Source organism: Corvus brachyrhynchos, unplaced genomic scaffold (genome assembly GCF_000691975.1).
Source record: "Corvus brachyrhynchos isolate BGI_N302 unplaced genomic scaffold, ASM69197v1 scaffold115, whole genome shotgun sequence".
NCBI classification, from domain to species: domain Eukaryota; kingdom Metazoa; phylum Chordata; class Aves; order Passeriformes; family Corvidae; genus Corvus; species Corvus brachyrhynchos.
Genome location: NW_008239553.1, coordinates 20,506,356 through 20,528,376, shown reverse-complemented (window position 1 = coordinate 20,528,376; position 22,021 = coordinate 20,506,356). Strand labels below are relative to the sequence as shown.

Genomic DNA, 22,021 nt, shown 5'->3' with positions numbered 1-22,021 from the left:
CGGAGTAGGGCCATGAAGATGTTCAGAGGGATGGAATATCTTTCCCATGAGGTTGGCAGAAAGGCTTAATGAACTGGGGCTGTTCAGCATGGAGAAGAGAAGGCTTCAGGGTGAATTTATAGCAGTCTTCCTGTACTTAAAGGGGGCCTACAGAAAAGCTGGAGAGGGACTTTTTACAAGGGCATGTAGTGATAGGACAAGTGGGAATGACTTTAAACTGAAAGACAGTAGGTTTAGATTAGATATGAGGAAGAAATATTTTACTCTGAGGCAGATGAGACACTGGAACAGATTGTCCAGAAAAGCAGTGGATATCCCATCCCTGGAATTGTTCAGGGCCAGGTCAATAGGGCTGTGAGCAACCTGGGCTAGTGGAAGGTGTTGCTGCTCATGCCAGGGAGGTTTGAACTAGATGATCTTTAAGTTCCCTTCCAACCCACACCATTCCGTGACTCCATGATCTGCCAATTCATTCATTCATTCATTCATTCATTCATTCATTCATTCTCCTTCCTCCTAAGACACTTCAGTGTCAGTACACTTCCTGGTCTTGACACCTCCCCAGAGTAGTAAGCATAAACAAGTACTCAGTGCATTCTTTCAGGTGTTGACAATTAAACAGCACACAGATCAAAACTTGTGGTGCCTTAAGAAACCACTGCTTTGGACTTAAAACTTCTACTAGCAACTACTTTAATCATCTTGACCCAGAAACCATCCAAGAGAAGGACTCCCAGACACTTGCTTGCAAAGAAGACATTTCTGCTGGATTTTTACTTCTCCAGTAGCTACCACAATGCTATATTCTCAGAGAATTTTTTTGAAAATTGAGTTGGGGAATTTTACTTTAAAGCTGCTCTAAATCTTCCTCTAAAAACTGAAACAAAACGGTTGCGAAAGCTTTTAAATGAACATTGACAAGCAACTTCTTTAAATACCCACACATTCTCAGACTTACTTTCTTGCACCACTCTTTTATCTTGTACAAAACTTAATGGATGACATATTTCATTCCACAAGTTGACAATGTTAAAAATGTGCTATTCCTTCTAGTTTTACTATACTGCAAAGCCAGTGATAGCTACAGGCACTATGAGCGATATATGACTGAAGAAAAATGAGATTACTGCTGATAAGGAACAAGAGACTTTCATATCTTAAAAGAGTCTGAAATCCAGCAAATATGATCCCCAGCAGCAGATGCCCCTCGGACAATGAAAGAAAAATGGTGGAAAAGTACTCATTGTGGCTTGTTGTTTCCTACAGCTGGAATGGCAGCAAAATGAAATAGCATACTGCCTGCATGAAGAAATCCTACCTCTCTGGGAAAAACATAACCTAAAGATGACTAACAGTCTAACAAAATGAGCAGTAATTTTCCACTGTGGGAAAAGTGATGTTACTCTGACTCACCTTCTTTGGTAAAAGATACCTTTATTTTGGAAGTGTTACTCTTTTGAAGGCTATCATGCTGTTATCATCAATGTTTATCATAATAACGATCAATTTAATGGAGACGTAGTACAAAAGCCAAACCTCAGGCTGGAAATATGTATTAATGATTCTTTAACAAAGGAACGAGATGTATGCAAATGTGAAATAGCTCCTTTCTCTGTCTATTAAGGTGTTCCTGGAACATGAATGAACATAATTTCAATATGTCAATATTTCATGCTGCAGTGCAACCCTTACCTTGTATCCTGATGATTTGATGTGCACTCCTCGCTTGGTCAGTGTAGATTTCATTCGGATGAAAAAAGAGCGCTCTAGAGTGTTGTCAGTGGTTAGTAAACTGGGGTTTGTAGATTCCACTAGGGAATAGAAAAAATACATACACACATAATTTAGATTTTATACATCCCCTCTAAGCTATTTTTCAGGTGCAATCCTTGAACTCACTAAAAATAAATGACTGATGGATGCTAAGAGTGTTGTAATCAATTTATCTCATTTAGAAAATGTTTATTTAGCAAAAAAAAATTACAAAAATATACATATACTTAGTATGTCTCATTTTCAGGTTATTTTTCCCATAGAATTTTTAACAGAGATTTGTCTCATTAACTCTTTCTTGCACTATTTAGTTATGACTGGAGTGGGAGGGTATATCACTAGAGTGCATGACACTGTTTTAAAAACTGTTCTTCAGTATTTTGTAAAAGGCAAAGTCTCACTGAGGTAGAAATTCTCTCCTGAAACAGGCTGCAAATTCTACAGATTTTTATTCCCTAGTCTCCACTCCTCAACTGCAACAATACCTAGGGTGAGTCACTGCTGGATTTGTGTGCCTTGGTTTCCACATTACTGAGGGGAAATTAGGGCCTTTATTATCAATAAAGCATTAAACAACCTGAAGGCAAAAATTCTCAAGTAAATGACACATATTATTGTCACCATATCATCAATTATTGGTGATTAATTAGTCATTAATGAAATGTCTTTTTAGTCCAGCTGAAGGGATATTACTTGCTCACAACTAACTATAGCTCTCACCTGTGCTTCTCACTCCCTTAACTGCAACCATTTCGAATACTTAAGATTCCTAGTATAAACCATGGTAAAATACCATCAGCACTGAGGTATTCTTTATATAATCTCTAGGATTGCTATTTTTTAGCCCTGATAAACAACTTATCCCCAAATACTGTTAATGGGAAAATTCTGGAGCAGTTTACAATAAACAAGCATTATTGGAGATAAATGAAATTTCAGTTTCAGTGAGGAATTAACAAGAAATAAAAAAAAATTGAAATTATACTTCAATTGTTTAAGAGAACCATACAAACTGCTAATAGAATGTGTTTAAGTATTTAACATGCATTTGTTATGCAGTCAACAGAAATGTAAAAACTTGTCTGTGAGCTAAGGATTATATTGAATTGTCCTTGATTTAATGTGGTCAACTTGTCTTGTGTTTGTGACATTTCAGTTCTATTGTGATAACTGACAACAGTGTCCCTTTCTTTAGTGTGTCTCTTAAGATTTTTTTGTTTTAGAGAGCAGGAATTCGATGTCATTTTAAATGTACAGCTCTTTATCACTCGAGGGAAAAGCAGAGCCATGTTATATTTAGTACTTTCATTTCTTCTGATTAAATATGAATTACTATGAAATTTTTCTCATCATCTAACACACCATAATACGCCAACAGCTTTTTAATACACTATATAAGCACAAACTTCTGCTCTAAGAGTTTAATTTGCCCCTCTAATCCAATCACATCAACCTTATTTCTCTTATCAGAGATTCCCATTTTGAATTAAATGAGCTCATTAGTTTTAATCAAAAGCAGAGAGATCAAAACTTAAACGTAAATGCTTTAGATCAGAACTGTCAGTCAGCCGTGCAGTTCTATTTTACTAAAACACAAGATCAGAGACCCTTAGAACCAATTTTTTCTCGTAAGGGATGCCAAGAGCTTGAAGATGCTATATCCTTTTTTTTTTTCCTCCCAAGGACAGATTATACATTTAAGGTTAGACTTAATTTAGAGTATTTTTTTTCATCCTGGTGGAAATGGGAAAGTATGCCATTCTGCTGTTGTCTCTTTCACATTTATTGGTGCAGGTCCTTGGAGACCGGAACAAATGTGAAGCCATCACAATCCATGCAACAAACCTGTCCTCAAAAAATTCAGCTCTGTTCAGCAATATCACATAAGAAATAAAACTCTGAAGGGAGAGATATGTTTCAGGGTACAGGACAGTGAAACCCTGAAACAGTAGCCAAAGTCACCCAGACAGCAGCAGTACTGGTAAGATGAGGATCATATTTAATTATTATTTTTATTGTACAGTACAGTGCAGTAGTTAAGAAGTACATTAAGTAACCACAGCATGGTTGCTTCCTGCTGTGTGAAGAAATGCTAAAATCAGCTTAACAAGTGTAGTTGTTGTAGTCCAGCACATTATGCTCTAGCACGGGCAATAAGCACAATATGTCCTCCTGTGTTCTAACGGTAATTACCTAAACTTACAGAAGTAATGTTAATTAAACACACAATATCTTATGCTCGAGAAAAGATCAGGCTGTAATATGTATGTACCATTCCCAAAAAATTGAAATTAAAATTTCTCTTCATACACAGTTAAATGAAAGAAAAGATAACACCTGACATACAGTAAAGTGTACTTGACATTGACATTTTTTGGGCTCATTTAATAATATGTCATAAGATTAACATCATTTTGCTCTTATTATACTATGTACAAACCTATACATCTCTGTAAGTGAATGTTATAAAACGCACAAAATTTATCCCACAGACTGGAATAGCATTTGTCATATAAATATGTATTCTGAAGTGTTTGATTTCCTTTAACAAAAAGTACCTGAGAGTGTATGTGTGAGATGGGATTAGTTACCTAAAAGTCCCAAACAGCATTTTGAATTTCTCTCAAGAGAGAACCATTAGGGCTCATAGTGCAAATCTGCATTCAGAGTTGCACCCACCCACAGTAGATACTGTAACAATGCTGACAGTGATCATGCATGCAGGATTTTAAAAATAGGATGTGTATAGAACAGATCCATCGATGTCAGTGATGTTTGCACAGGAATAGATGGAATAGGGTCCATTATGAGTTCTCAGTAGTTGGTTTTAAATGCCTATCACTAAACCTCTTCAATTTTTTTACAATTATGTCAAGGAGACTTGTAATCTGAGGAATACCTGAATGAAACTCTAGCAATTAATTTTTGATTTTTATTTGTAATCTAAAACCTTTAAAAAAACCCTGAAATAAACAAGGTCCACTTGGTTTGATACTGTAGAAACTAAAGGTGTCTTTTTACACTGAAAAGTAAGGCTTCTGGCTTGAATTTACTGAGTTTAAACCCACTGTTGAGTTATAAACTTCTGAAACTGTGAGTTCAGAATGCTAATTATGTGATAAAAGTCAAGGCTTACTGCATGTGAATGAAAGTATTTTACACTGTCAGGCTTAGAAGTATAAAAAGTAAGTCTGGGTTGTCTTTGCAAAGCAGGTAATTGTGTACTCTGTTGGGAAAGCACTTGCCTTTGTGTGCCCTTAAACATCTTCAACAGATACTACTAAAGGAATAAACTTCGTCTCTTTCCACTCCCAAAGCTGATAATGCAGGATGAGATTTCTAGACACAAGGAATGCATTTTCCATTTCAAAGGGAGAAAAGCTGCAATCCACTATACCCATATGGAAGTGTCACAAATGTTAAAAAGGTTAAGTAAGAGCCACAGAGGCAAATGGGAAGATAGTATGAAACAGCAGCCAATTCACAAAACTATTTTGTTATCTTCTTAACTTACTGAGATTTGCTCAGTTGGTCAGAGCATGGTGCTAACAGTGCCAAGGTTGTGGGTTTGATCCCTGAATGGGCCGTTCACTAAGGAGTTGGACCTGATGATCTTAGTGTGTCCCTTCCAACTCAGAATATTCTGTGATTCTAAGCATTTCTTTGTGAACAAACCTTGTACCTCTGATCCTTCACTGGACTTTGCCTTGGGAATTATCTTGGCTCCAGATCCTACAAACCAGTCATTCACCGTTTAACTTCACATGCTGGAAGAATTCTTCTGATTGTTCTGGTGGGACATAAACATGCCCGTAGCTATTTGGAGGACTGAGGTCCGTGCCTCTAATGCTGCAGGGATCTGCAGAGGTACTGTACACCTGTGTGCAGTCTGACTAATGCTGTAGAGCAAAACAATGTAAACCAATGCAAATAATTGCTCTTGCACAGCAATAGCACAAGTACTGTCCCTATGAGTCACTAGCAAGCACATTCAAATTCAGATAAACAATTTGTCCCCCAGGAAAAAAAGAAGTTCCACATTTGATTTATGTCTCAAATAACAAAAAGCTGCCACAGTAGGCTGAATAATGCTCACCAACTTCTGGGGTTTTTGTCTTGACATGCATTAAAAATAATTGAGAAGACAAAAATGCATTTTTTCATGCCAAACAGAGAAAAGCTAGGCTTCTCATTGATAGGAAGACAGGAAGTTATAGAGTGAAAACCAAATGCCAACAAGGAATTTAAGAAGATTGGTGGAAAAAGCCCCCTTATGGTTTAAAATAAATTATTTTCTGGATTTTGTAGCACTTTAGGAAGCTTTCATCTGGCTTTCATCTCACTTCCTTGAAAACACATGGCCATACAGCTTTAAAGAGACATTCTCAAACACCAACTATACAGCCAGCTCTTAAAAGAGAAACAAAATAAGAGAACATACAAAATGGTAAGAAAAAGGGAGCTCTTTTCTTGTTATCTTCTACACTTGCAAACCTCTTCTCACATTTTCTTAAAGTCATATAAACCTTTGTATAGGGAACTGAGAATCATTATGTTCACATGAATAATTAGGTAATATAAATCTATCATTTTCAGTTGGACTAGATGCATTTTTTAAATGTTTCTGTTTCTTCTGTGCAGTTTATTGTCTGTAACCAGGCATTAAAAGACTAAGAAAATTTAACCTTGAGTACTTAACTGTCTTTAACCAGAAAAGTGACTCTCAAAAAAATCACTATTGCCAAGATCATTTTGTCTCAGTATCTTACAAGTGAAATTTGATCATTTTATAAACGAAAAGATAGATTTTCACAACTACTAGCCCAACAAATAAAATTCAAAAGCTACAAGACAATTTATTTCCAATACATGCAAGTTGCTATACTTAGTAATTGTGCAAATGAATGATTTTAAGTGAAGTGGGTTCAGGCTGATTGCAGGCTGAACATGGGCAAGTCCTGGAAGCTAAAATTTGTTCTAGGAAACTGCTGGAGATTCCTGGACTATTTGGATGAACCACCTAGGCCTATTTATGGACACTGGTAGCCTGCCTGGAGATCAAATAACAAGAATAGAGCTGGCAAATTCTATAGGTGCTCTCTTGGTCTCACCAGTGTGCTCAGCATCTTGCAAAATCAAGGACTATGTGAACTATTTATTTAACACTGTGGCTGGCAGAGGCTCATTCATTCTTCCAAGGCAAAATATTTTTGCTGTAAGTTATCCCAGTTATAAACAGGAACTTGAATTCCTGAATAACCAGATTTGGATTCGAAATTCACTGTACGTGTAGGTGACTGGGTAAGACTTGTAAAATTTCTGTTTTGCTATTTACTGAAAAGCCGAAGAAGTAAAGAATTGGACTCAGACTTTAGTGACTTAGTTCCATTCTTTCCTTTACATAGAGGGAATAATGCTGGGATCTGGATAAGGCATCACTCAAAAGGGGAAGATTCAGGGCAGCTCTTTCAAAAGAAATGGAAAGAAGGATGACTTCCTATAAAGAATTTATATCTAGGTAATGTTTTCAGACAAGATAATAAACTGTTCTTTTTTGTCACCCTACGTCCAAGATGAAGACAATTCACTTTTCATGACCTATAAGCCTATTAGAAATTCAAAGGCATATAAACTTTAAATGCTATCAGACTTCTGTTGAAAACTAGATCTTTTAATGATTTTTTTAATCTTCATCCCCCTCGCCCCCCCTACCCCTTATCTCTCCAGATTTTCTAGATCCAAGAACTGATGGTGTGGCCTGGAATCTCAGTTGCACTTAGGTTGTCTTATGTAAAATCCTTAATTTTTTGCAGTTAATTTGACATTGAAGCCTTACATGTATTACATATATTTATTATTACATATTACATATATTTATTTCATTTTTTCCACAATTTTTAAAGCATATGTTATATATATTTACATCTAGAGGTATGATTATTTTTATATTCACTGTAATTACTGGGCTATGGTCCACATGCAATGGTGCACGCTGATATTTGAAACTGGAACAAGAGGCTAACTCAGATATATACAAGTTTTTTTAATGTGATAAAAGTCCGTGTGTTCAGGCAAAACACGGGCCAGTGAAGCAGCAGTGAATTTAGTTACAACAGCCAAGAAAGTGGGAGAACATGTTTAATATCTGATCTGCTTTATACACTGTGGATTTAAAAGAACTTGGATATTATACAGGAATCTGTTGACTTGAACTGTTCAGCCACAGCATAGTGTAGTTAATATTTTTAATTTGCAGAGTTAATACCAAATTTTTATTTGTTGAAAATTGCCTCCAAAAGAAGTAGTGAAAAAACTAGTGCTTAACTATATAAAGTTTAAAGGGTCAAACTATTAGAAAGGCATTTAGAAGAACAGTTCCTTCATGTAAGGGATGAATTCTGTGACTGAAGGCTTAATTGCCCACACACTGGTCTACAGCTCTCTTGTGAGCTGCCCCACAGTATCTGAGACATGTACAAGAATAGCAGTTTCACACAGGACCTCCAGAAGTCCCAAGTCTTTCTGGAGAAATTGATGGATGCCAAGTTGATGGATGCCAAGTTGATGGATGTCTCTCAAGCAGCACAGGTTCTCTATCTTTGGGAAACTTAAGCCACTAGAGCTTGGTCCCATTTAAGAAAGTAGGAATACTGCAGAAAGACTTGCATCAACTTCCTGATCATTATTTTAAAATTGCTAGCATCCTTTGTGGGCAGTTGTTTAGGGCTTTAGTTGCACATGACTACATTCCGTCTGGTATATGTGGCTATACCAACCTCTGAAATGTGCTTCTACTTTTCCCCAAAATTCACCAGACTTAACATTAACTACAGGCAAAAGTAAACCAGAATTCTCTAAGAGAACTTAATTCTGTTTTACCAATGGATAAGCAAAATTGTACATGCAGTTACTGGCAAAATAAGTTATAGTTTCACACAACTTCCATACATTCACAAGCACCACAATTTTAATGTGCAAACTATATTTATCTGTTAATGCTTAGTTTGCAGATTTTACAAGTGCAAACACTACTACATGCATAGTGTAGTTTGGGCACAAAAATGGCTGGATCTGCAGAGACATAAACTATGCTTTGGAAAGTTACCTTGTAGTATTACATATAATGAGCTTACCCTGTTCGCTTTTTAATTTGACTATGGCCACATACTGACTGTACTTATGTAGGAGAGACTAAAGTAAAAACTCATTGGCAGGCATGCCCTAGTATTACCAGAGAAATTTTTGAATGTTCTATTATCCTTGCAGAACCAAAGTAATCTGAACTACCCTCATTGGACTAATAATCACAGAATCATAAAATGGTTTGGGCTGGAAGGGACCCTAAAGATTATCCAGTTCCCATCCCCCTGCCATGGGCAGGGATACCTTCCGCTAGACCAGACTGCTCAGAGCCCATCCAACCCAACCTGGAACACTTCCCAGGCATGGGGCATTCACAACTTCTTGGGCAAACACAGTGTTCATGTTTCTCATAGTAAAGAATTTTTTCCTCATATCTAATCTAAATCAAATCTCTTTCAGCTTATGACCATACCCTCTTGTCCTGTGACTACATGCCCTTGTATAACATCCCTCTCCAGCTTTCTTGTTTAGCTACTGGAAGGCTGCTTTAAGTTCTCCCCAGAGCCTTCTCATCTTCAGGCTGAACAATGGAATTCTCTCAGTCTTTCCTAGCATGAGAGGTGTTCCATCCCTCTAATCATCTTGTGGCCCTCTTCTGGACTGTCTCCCATATAGGTCCATGTGCTTCCTGTGCTGAGGACCCCAGAACTGGATGCAGCACTTCAGGTGAGGTGCTTCTCATAAGAGTGGAGTAGAGGGGCAGAGTCCCTTCCCTCGCTCTGTTGGCCATGCTGCTTTGGATGCAACCCAGGATAGGGTCAACTATTACTTTATTTAATGCCTCAAAACTTTCCTTCTTGTGCATCTCCTTCTATTTCTTCTTCTAGTCTAGAAATGTCTTATCAGGCTATTAATTCCCAACATTTGCAATTTACCTCCCATGTAAACTGTATCTCACAGAACTCTTAATATATCTGGTAAAATAAAGAATGAGTTAAGAGCCAGGACAGAGCTATAAATAAAGTATTGCCAGGATGAAGCTATGAATAAGATTTTTGTTACACTGCAACATTGAAAGAGAAATTTTACAACAAATTTTGGTATGTCAGTGATCTATGAAAGACACAGAGCTTTTTTGTCTGTTTGGAAACAACTTAATAAAGATTTGTTAATAACAGAACCAATCATGGTAGGAAACTTTAACTCTGAAAAGCATTTGGAAATGTTACAGTCTACTGGGCTTCAATTCATTATCTAAACAGTCACAAATATACCCATGATCTTCCAATAGACTGGAACAACTCTCGAAAAGCTGTTATGGTCTTGTGAGTGGGTGGAACATAAACCATCCTGCATATCAAGCTCAAACTTCCCTCTACTCTTTTACATAAGGTTAATTTATTTTAAACAATGGAATAAATAATCTGACCCAACCTGTTGACTTGGTTTCATATGAAGTCAGCAACACTCATATATTTTCAAGGTTCGGTGAAAGTCCCAAAGAAAATTAGCACAGTGGTATAATTTTCTTACTGTTTACTTACTTTGTTCCAATTCTAATAAAGTTTTAAACAGGACACACCCAATGGATGAGAGAGGTCCTGATATTAGGAGAGAGTAGCATCATAAACAAGAGTGCATCTATCCTCTGTTAAGGAATGTTTATGGAGAAAAGAAACTGAGAAATGAGAAAATAACAAAGGAAAACAAAAAGATACTGACTAGTTTTGAGGGTAAAAACTTCACTGAATTCCCCAAGGGCTTTAAGGTCCTGTGAGGAATAGAGGACTAGATGTTTAATCTCCTTTGAGATGTGGCTGGTTTCCACAACTTAAATGATCATTATCCTTACTGAGCAGCTTCTTATAAAAAATTTTGAGCATTTTGTTTCAGCACAAAACTGTCATTAAGTGCTGATGTTGTTCCCCCTCTTTCCTGCGCTATAAGGACCAACTGAGGGTATTTTTTCTTTCTTGCTAGTTTTCTGCTCTTGCCTAGTAACTTGTGAATCATTAACTGACACTACAGAGCATAGCTGTGAAAAAAACTGTGGTTTAGAGCTGCCAATAATGGCCCACTAAAGTTCCTTCCCAGCACATGGCATAAAAACACCTCCAACAAACATTAAAAAGTCCCTTCAGATGTTGCTTAACATTGCCAGCCTGCTTGGGCTTAAAAAGCACAATAAAGAGGTTGCTTTCCAGATTTTCATATGCCAAATGGGAGGTGCTTTTTGGTGAAGCTCTTCCCTGAGGGAAAGGAGAGCAGCTGAGTTACCTCATGCTGCAAAGTTGATGTTTGGATGATCCCACTCTCGGGAAGCATACACAAGTGCACAGTCAAGCTGCTACTAGTGGATGTATCTGTACTCAGCAACTAAGCAGTAGGAAAGTTCAGGAGAAAAAAAGGAGCATCATAAAGATACTCTTTGGGAGCACATGACATCCAGCACAAGCCGTTATGCAGCAGCCTGAGTATGCCAAGGAACAACAGTATGAATACAAAAAGTGAGTGTTTGAAGTCTTAGTGGAATTCCCTGAAAATACAGTCACTTGAGGAATCTATTTCTTCAGAAAATACCTTTTGTGCTGCTGGGATATTTGGGGGATTCTATTTTCAATACCTGTGGTCTGGATCTAGTGGAACAATGCTTTTATCACGACTATAAAATGGTTATGAGCCAATTCCTCATATAAAACAGTCAGTAACAGTGGGGCTTTTTTATGACAAACATGATGTCAGACAAAGGGCATCAGGACTTAGTCTTTGTACTACAATACAAAATAACAATATATAAACACCTTTCTGAAAGCAGCTGAAACCCCATGTTTTCTATTAAAAAGTCATGTTCAATCTTCACTGTTGATAGAACAGAATAGCTAACACAGAGAACACTGTATATCAGAAAGGTCAATAGTTATTATGAGCTACAAATATATTTTTTTCCATCCTTCAGGCTGTTTAGCGCATATCACAGCATGAGCAGCTGTCTTCTTTAATGCTTTTAAAATTAGAATCCCAAAGAGGAAGAAAAAATTACATTTGCAATGATTGCTCTTTGCTTTTGTAAGTTTACTTTAATACACTATTTTATATACATGAATCTTCCATGCAGCCTAACCAAGGGGCAGTAACTGGTTGCTAGTATCTACCGGATTGTTACATCAATGCATATAGAATCCTGACAAAAAAATCACTTTGCACAAATTGTGTAACCTTGTTGAATAACCTGTCTAGAAAAGTACGTAGCTACTGGGCATATGTTTAAACCAGGCAAGTGCACGTGTGCAAACACGGACTGATCATTACTAATGGCCAATGCTTACTGGCTTAGCAGCAATAAACAGAGAGGGCCACCTGACCTAACATTTTCTGTTCACAGACTGAAAAGGGAGAAAAAAGAGCGTGGTTAGACTGTGGAACCATTTGACCTCTTACAGTTTTCAAACATGGCAAGTATCGGGGTTCATCTTTGCTAACGGTGAACAACTACTTAACACTGCAAAGAGGTTTCCATCCTCTTCTTTGGATTTCAATCATATTGGCTCTATTGAACTGTTCCACTTTCCAAGTTTAAACCTTATCTGAATGCATATTGGTGTGCCAAATGCAAACTAGTACTCTATAAATATTTTGAAACACAGATATAATTTTCTTTATGAAACAAATTTTTAGCTAATTTAGAATGGTTCAATGACAAAAATTCAAAAGCAAGTTGAAGTTGCACACCATATGTTGTCAAGGGAAAATATGTATAATTGTCTAGAGGAATGTTTTCATCTAATGTTTAAAGTTTTGCTTACAGATAACTTCATCACTGGACAGTCAGTGGCAATAGGTATGGTGCTCAGCACCATATCATGGCTTCATAATTCAGCATAGAGTCAAGTGACACTTTTAAAATGTAAGAAAACATAATTTTGCATACTCAGAATCTACTTATCCCTCTCAAAACCAGGTTTAACTAACACTGGTATTTTTCAATAAAAAGAATAACAGAAGCAATGAGGAAATGTAGCCCTTCTCATACTTTGCCAAACAAGTAGCACTTAAAAATGTCCCATAAATATAACAATTACTTAAACATGAAAATGCTTATGTCCTCAAAACTGTGCATCCAAATGTATCTCAGAATGCTGTTGACATTTCCATCACCAAAAGATTCTCTGTGCGATTGTCCCTTCTCATCTGTCACTTAGACACTCCATGACCTGGTCCAGGATAAGATGAATCAGACAGGCTGCTAATCCTGCATCTTCTGAGGGATTTGCTAGCACAGCCAGCATAGCAGGCAGCTGATGCTGTTGGGATGTACTGCGCAGCTGGTAGTGCTTTCAGCAGCAGCCCTCACCTCCAACACACATTCCTGGCTGAAGAAAGAGTAAGAAACCCAACTGCCCAGGTTTCTCTATGACTTTGTCTTTTATTAGAACTGCTTGCTTGCTCCTGTTACAGTATTTTCTCCTCAGGGCAGCATATTAAATTAAAATATGGCAACAATATTGCTAAGGTACACCAAGAGAATTCTTATACAGATAAGTTAGTACTTATAGATTTCTTTGCTTATGCAGAATTTATATAAAACCTGAAAATAATGACAACTGCTATGCCATTGAAATTCAAAAAGAGTTGAGAGCAAGTATCTCCAAAAATGACAGACTTGAGGCTGCTGAAGAAAAAACCCCTAGGGGTAGTTTCTGTGGGCTGCAGCCATGCATTATTCTTAGAAAACTATTCATCCAAATTATTTAGTAAAACAAATGTCAAGATGTAAGAGTGGACATCTTACTTACATTATCTTTTCTGACTTTATCTATTTATTTTGCACTGTGGAATTAAGAAGGCTTTTGACAGACATAATCAGAACCTGTCATATAACACAAGAAACACCCCGTTAAAAAAATCAGCCCACACTGCAGATATTTTGGCATATTTATCACAAGGCTGGAATGGTAAATAACAGAACAGAATTCTGGGGTATTTTTTGGCTTTATTTTAACAATGGAAACAATGACTTTTTTCCCCATAATGCCCCTTCAATTCAAGCGCTAAGCAAAACAGGGACAGACCCATGATAGTAGGAAGAAGGTGATCGATAAAAATTGCTCTTCCTTTTGGTTATCCATTTGTCTTCCTTCAGTGTTTTCAAACTGTGTAACTTGGAGAATGAGCATTTAGGCACAGGCAGAACATTGTATGATTGCTGAAATTTCCATGGTACAGTATTTTCTGAGTTTTTCTGAGTTAAAATTTTTGTACATTGTATCTTCACAATCCTGGAGCTCGAACTGTTTCTTTTTTCTCCAAGTCTGAAGATCACCCCATGGATTAGCAAATGATTGAGGATTGTCTCTTAAAAGACTCTTTAAAAAACTGTCAGAATCAACCTGAGACAAAGATTTATTATGAACTATTTAAAGGGCTTAATATATGTATCCCCAAAGAGCCCTTGGAGCAAACTAGAAAGGAAGAATGGAAATCTCAAAGAATGGGAAAAATCTCCAATGCCCCACTTTCTTCACACCATGATTACTGTTTACTCAAAGGATAAAATGCCTAACCTGTCACATGCAGTCTTCAGAAGCTATATTATTGCTGATGTACAGTAAAAAACCCAAAGCAATGAGCCTCGGCAGTAATATGCCTAAGAAAGGCAGCTGTAATTTGCTTTCTAACCTGTCCACTAACACACTAATGTGGATACATCTTGTAGAAAGCACTGATCTCCTGACCCAGACAGCAATCAAACAACTGCCAGAGTGTTTGCTGTCACACAAGCTGTGACCATTACCTTAATTATACGTTACCACATAACAAACCTTCCCTAATGAGCAGCTCTTCTCCCACCCATGTGCCAGCTAACCCTTCTGTCCTTGAAGAGCATCACTGCAGATGATTTAAATTTGAAATTTGAAAAGCATATTCACATGCAGTACTTCCCACAGATAAAGATATGTATTTTAGCAAGGTTAGTTGTTTTATTATAGTGCTAAGACAATAAAATGTACAGGCTTATACTAAACAAAGGGAATTACAAAGAAATATACTATATATGACTAGCAAACTTTAAGTAAAGCTGGATATGACCTTTGATTATATGTTCATATATAAATATATCCATCTTTGCATAGTTCTTTGTGTTTAGGGAAGTACATAAAATGCTTCCATAATGATATTTTTCACTTTGTGCCTAAGCCCAGGAATGGTACCTGGGTCCTGGTTCACACAAATGCTTGTTTTCCCTCTGTGGTACCAACTTCCAGCAGGTTACATTTTCTCCTCACTTCTAGGTTTTATATCCTTTTCCCCCCCCAGCATTTTATTTCCTTCTATTGTGAGGTATTTAGGACATTCCCATTCAATACACAGGACACCACATCCTTATGAACAAATAAAAGACATCTTCTCTCTCCACAGAAATTGTGTTCTACCTCAGATGCAGTACTGGAAAAAGGGGGAAAAGTGAGGCATAGGAATCTGGCTTTGATCTGTCTGGGTTATTAACCTCTCTTCTTATGGGACAGTTTCAACATTCCAGCCATTCATGCTAAATGTATATCTGACCTAGAGTAATTCAGTGGGAAGCATCTGCAGACTTCCCATCTGCTATGTGTTTTTCTTCAGTGGTGAGTGTCAGTGTCAAAACACACAAAAATGCAGTTATTACATCAAAAGAAGATCAGGAGGAACATGAGAAGGACCTAAATAGCAATCAGAGCAGACAACTGAACAGCAGAGCAACAGATGAAATTTCATGCAAACAAGAGCAAGACGTAGCACACTTTTGAAGAAACAGAAACTCCTCTATATTCAGGAGCTTTAAATAATTTAAATTAGGCAATAAAAGGAAATGGAAATATCTCAGTGAAAACACCTGCTCTGTATTGAGACTGTTATAGCTAAAGACTTAAATGAGATGTTAGAACACAATAAAAAAATTAAAATTAATAAATTTATAAAGAATATATTACTATGCCATTAGGTAACTTTATGGACCAGACCTTAAATTTGGTATTGTATTCAGTTCTAGTCATTTGTTATTAAAAAAAGAGTAATGGAAACAGAAAAACTTAAGTGGAAGGACATCTAAAGAGAGATTTATGAGATTATAAATATTTAGCTTTGAGAGCAGATAAATATGACAAAAGATACATAAAATAATAAATGATACATAAAAGAGAATAAGAACAGGATATTTTCAATAAATTGAAGGGAAAACACATTTTAAACTGATAAACACAAAATTACTGAAATAAATAATTTTCACCACACAACATGTAATCTATACAATTATCTATCTATCTAAGAACTTCAAAAGAAGGACTAAATATCTCTGAGGCTAGCTAGAATAACCATAGTTCACTATGCATAATAAAATTTACATGAAATATAAAGTGTTCTAATTCAACTTATATGGCACAGTTACCATACTGAAGATTTTACATGTGATTTGGAAGTATTTACTACCAGCTACTCTAAATGATAAGATAGTGGGCTAGATAAATATTCAATATTCACTTATATATTACATAAGTTCCTGTGTTCCTATAAAATTCCTCTTCGATATAAAGATCTGTACCAGGAGATGCTTCTCTTGTTTACTCATTCCCCCACCCCCCGTGGTTTATAATTCTCTAGTAGTTTCTAAGTATTCAGTAGCATAGAAAGGAACCTGAGTCCCTCCAGAAAGGATATGTAACTACATGGTCTTCTCTTTCCTTCATTTGCTAGCTTTGAACTGGAACATTCTCATGACCTTTATCTAGAAGTTATAAACAGCCACATAAAGCTAATTTGTATTACGTTTGGAGTAAATTCTGAAGCTAAGGAGATCTGTGGTGAACCTCTTGCCAGTGCTTCTCTTCTTTGAGTATTGAAAAATTCAAATACTTTCAGCTGAAGTCATTACAAGTCCTTGAATGGACTTAACATTAAGTGAACACCTTGGTAAAGCTTCTACAGGTACATAACCAGAAAAGGAAGGTCAAAGAAGGTGTACTACCCTGACAAACAATGCTGGAAAACTAGTAATAACAGATGAGGAGAAGGCTGAGGTACTCAGCACCTTTTTCGTCTGTCTTCAAGGGCAACCTCATTTCCCACACACCTTGAGTGAATGGACAGCAGGGTGGAGCAAAGTCCCTCTCACTGTAAGTAAAGATGAGGTTCACGACCATGAACCTGAACATAGGAAAGTCTATCAGACACAGTGAGATGCATTTCACAGTCCTGAGGGAACTGGCTGATGTAGTGGACAAGACACTCTCTGTGAGATTTGAAAAGTCATGGCAGTCAGGTGAAGTCCCAGGTGACTGGAAAAAGGGAAATATTGCACCCATCTATAAAGGGTAGAAAGGAGGACCATGGAAACTACCACCCTGTCAGCCTCACCTCTGTGCCTGGGAAGGTCATGGAACAGATCCTCCAGAAGCTGTGCTAAGGCACACGGAGGGCAGGGAGGTGGTTCTAGACAGCCAGGACAGCTTCACCCAGGGCAAGTCCTGCCTGACCAACCCTGTGACCTTCTGTGTGATGGAATGACTCTGTCAGTGGGCAGGGGAAGGGCTGCAGATGTCATTTATCTGCACTTCTGTAAAGCCTTTGACAGGCTCCCTCCTAACATCATTCTCTAAGCTGGAGAGAGATGGATTCGATGAGTGGACTGTTAGGTAGATACGGAATTGGGGGTCAATGGCTCAGAATCCTGATGGACATCGGTGACAAGTGGTGTCCCTCATGTTATTAAAATCTTCATTAATGACATAGATGAAGGGAGGACCCTCTCAGTAAATTTGCAGTTGACACGAGGGTGAGTAGTGTGGTTGACACACCTGAAGGATGGGATGCCATCCAGAGGGACCTGGACAAGCTCGAGGAGGAGGCCCATTGGAATTTCATGAGTTTTAACAAGAGCAAGTGCAAGGTGCTGCACCTGGTTTGGGGCAGCCCCAAATATCAATATAGGCTGGTTAACAAGACAGCAGGGAGAGGGAGGGATTCTTCCCCTCTGCTCCGCTCAGGTGAGACCCCACCTGCAGTGCTGCATCCAGCTCTGGTGTCCCCAGCACAGGAAGGACATGGACCTGCTGCAGTGAGTCCAGAGGAGGCCACCAAGATGATTAGAAGGATGGAGCACCTCTCCTGTGGGTAAAAGCTAAGACAATTGGGGTTATCCAGCCTGGAAAAGAGAAGGCTTTGGAGTAACCTAATTGTGGCCTCCCAGTACCTGAAGGGAGCCTACAAGAAAGCTGGAGAGAGACTTTGTGCAAGGGCATGTAGTGACAAGACAAGGAGTAATGGCTTCAAACTGAGAGTATGTTTAGATTAGATATGAGGAAGAAATACTTTACTATGAGAATGGTGAGGAACAGGTTGCCCAGAGAAGTTGTGGATTCCCCACCCCTGAAAGTGTTTCAGGCCAAGTTGGATGGGGCTGTGAGCAACTTGGTCTAGTCAAAGGTATCCCTGTCCATGGCAGTGGGACTGGAACTAGATGATTTCTAAAGTCTCTTCCAACCCAACCCATTCCATGCTTCAATGATGATTTCTTCAGAACTGAGAAGTTCAATCCTCCAGCTGGCCTAAGATGTCTGTCTTTACTGCATATACATTATATGTTCGACATGTTCTCTACATTTTCCCCACTCTGCTACTTACATGGGAAAAAGCAGTGTGCAAGGCTTGCCCATTGCCCTTATGGGATTTTTTATGAAGAATCTATGCTTAAATTGATTTGTTTAATCACTACAGATGATCTTTAATGACAAAAGTTTGTTATTACATATCTTGTACAAGAATTAAGGCTTTGCAGAGAATAATAAGACTGTTTTCCAAGAAACTATAATAGACATGTTGCATATTACATATTGCAAAGAGTTTTGTAGTCAGATTATACTTTGTATATTAAAAATATTACTATAAGAATTTTAATTTAATCCTGGTATGTTTTTAATGAACAATTATGAGGTAATTAGGGAAGACCATGAATCTTATGTGCAAGTATGTTCTACAATACATGTATGTTTTGCTACAAAAAAATACAAATTGTAACAGTGAAATAACATGTTTCGATGAAATATTACATAAATTCTTATATACTGTAAAATATGAATTGTGATGTGAAATTACTTTGCAAAGCCAAAAGGTGATATAGGACCAACAGTGATCCATGCTCTTTGTTCTCTCTTACTGCCTTAGTCACAACATAGATCATTAAATGGCTTACTGTTCTATGGAAAAGAGATTTATAGGTCAAAAAATTTAATTTCAGAATGACTTTGATTAATTGACATTTCTATCTAAATAAAAAAGGAAACCCTTATCTCCAAAAAGGCTTTGTAAAAAAATATTTGGTTTTTTCCTACTTAGGCACCCCAGATACTCCTGGAAAATCCCAGCACAGTGCAAATAGTGATTTCATATACAACATGTTAGTAGCTGCTTAATATAATCAGGTGTTAGAATAATGATAATGATTACCTCATCATATTGGTAATTTTTGCATTCTGTTAGCAAATTTTGCTTTTGCTAACATGATGCAAAAGTTGTTAATATAATGAGTCTCATTGTATTAGCAACTTTCTATCACATTAACAAAGATTAAATTTGCTAATGTAATATGACAGTCACTAACGTAAGATTAGTGCAAACAGAGACCAAAATCTCTGTAGACTTCCTAAAGGTAATGCTGAACATGTAAGCAATGCTCATTTGTTTTTCCTTTGCTAGCTATACCTTGAGTGCCCTGAGTGTCACATCCATCTGCTCTGCCTGAACATTCTCCAGGAAGGTCCACTTTATGGAACGCCGGCAGCCATGAGACAATGATTAGCTTTCGATGCAAAATCATGAACCATAAAGTGACTTGTTAGAAGATAAGTGACTCATGCAAATGGATCAGCTGATGTTTATACAACACAGAGATATGTTCATGAAAACTGACATTAGCAATATTGCTGATTAATTTATATAGGACCTCCCATGATGAGCATACTGATGCCTAATACTGAAGAGTTACAGCAAACATCCTTGGACTACATTGCTCATGGGGGTCTCCCAAAAGAGACTTCACATGTTAGGAATTTATGGCATAAATGCCACAACATTATTAAGTGACAAAGACCCTGAATACAGTGATCTTTTTACTTGTATAACACAATGTCAAAATGGCTGCACAACCCCTACAGACCTACACAAGTGACTTGGGAAGAAACATATGCTTAGCCATGTATATATAAAGGAAAATTAAGGGGCTTTAGCTGTGTTAAGGATCCCTGACTCCTGCTGTAACACTGGCACCATTCACGTTCCTGTGGTAATGCTTTCACCTCCCTGTCCCAGACTTCAAAGGAGGCTCCCAGACTTGAGGAGCCACAGAGAAGCTGCAGCCCTTTGTGAGTAGGGAAATACAGGTCCCTCTCCTCAGAGAAAGCCTAACCTTGACTAAATGGTCTGACTTTAATGAGCACCGGAGTAACACGCTAAGTTAAAGAAGAACTGTGACAGACTGTTACTACAAGAAAGTTTTAGAAGAGCAGCTTGCTCTCAGCTTCTATTTTGAGACTTTTAGGACAAGCCACATGCCAAATCCGGATGCTATTATTCTTCTTATATACTGTCTCAGAACAACCTAGAAAATGTAAGTACTCCTTCCCAAAGTCTACATGCATCCAATGTTGGGATTTACCAGACTACAACACATGGATGCCAGAATGCAATTCTCGTTTGACAAAAGTGAAAATTAAATGCAGCAGTTATTCAACACAAGAACTATTTACAGTAGCAAGCAGTTAAACACCACTAAAATATTCTGAGGAGAAAAAATCAACTGTTTGTCTACAGTCTAGGGTGAAAAACCATGGAATCAGAAAGGCAGTAGACATAAGCTTTCAGTGAATAACCTCAGCACAGCCTCTTGCAAAGAATGACAGCCACTTGATACATAGTCTCTCTCTTCCTTTTGGAAAAAACACCAGTAAATTCAGCCCATATCATGTAGTAACAAAAGTTAAAAGCAAGCAGGATTCCTGCAGAACACAGCTGCTGAGCAAACTGGGAAGCCTGTAAGTAAACTTGAAAACAGTGCAGATAAATAAAACACATGTTCCAAATTTTCATTTGCTTTGTGCTTGATTTGCTTTTATAGCTATTGAATCAGTTTTGTGGTCAAGCACAAAAAAGCTAGAATAGCACGTGTGAATCGTGTGAGCTGTGAAGCCCTAGATCCTATAGCACAACTGCAGGTACCTTGAAAAGCTATCTAAGTAAAGGAAGGGGCTGAAGGGGGAGCTAGATATTTAAGAAGGTTCAGCTATTGAATATGAAGAGCCTTTTGACATCAGAAGAAGTTAAAACTGGATTCACAGCTTTATGTTAATATGTACATTTCTTTTACTATAAACAGCAGGCTGAACTCCAGAAAAAACTAGTTTTGTGATAAATGATATTTCAGTTCATAGTACTAAAATATAAAAAGGAACAATCATGAGTTTTCCACTTTTCCTTCAGTTCTTGGAATGTGATTTCTGCGAACAATTGTTTAATTAGAAGACCATTTCTTTCAGTGAAGTGTAAAAGTGAAGCCCTAACCACTTATTGTTATGAACAGTATGTGGTTTTTCCTTTGTTAGAGCAGTATTTCTGGAGCTCATTCATGACTGAATGCTAATATGGCAAACTGTATTCTGCTGATCTAAATTTCACTGGCACAGGTTTTGTTTTTTTCATGCAGAAATCCTAGTCTATCTTGCCCAGTTTTATTTGACTCTGACAGTTCACAGCTGAGCAGTTCAGAGAAATACACATCTTCCTTAGTTCACCTCACTTGACAAAAGCAGGACCTGATCCTGCAAGTCAGCTTTAAAATTGCATTTGAAAGCTGTCATGGAAATCATGTGAGAGACAAACTGGTTCTCACCATTTCAGAAAATTAGGTCACTTATTTAGGACATTAAAAAGAACTTAGGAATTATGACTTGAGGCACACAGGCACACATATTTCTTTGCCAGTGTAGTCCCCTTACCTAGTGTAAAGAAATAGATTCCTAATAATGTAATTATAATAAGCTTATATGTCTTTAAAAGTTCCTTTAGAGACATATTTCATGATACAACTCTTTACGCTGAATTCTATGAATGATGATGGGCCTTTTTTCACAAAGCTTCC

General features: G+C 37.5%; 1 protein-coding gene across 1 annotated transcript in view; it reads right to left on the bottom strand.

Moving 5' to 3' along the window:
- Window positions 1-22,021, bottom strand: part of NPAS3 (neuronal PAS domain protein 3) — a gene marked incomplete at its 5' end in the record, with an annotated part of 605,288 nt that overhangs the window by 52,327 nt on the left and 530,940 nt on the right. The window contains one exon of the mRNA XM_017741637.1: window positions 1,693-1,811. Within this exon, the coding sequence (XP_017597126.1) occupies window positions 1,693-1,811 (119 nt within the window). The remainder of the gene's footprint in view (window positions 1-1,692; window positions 1,812-22,021) is intronic.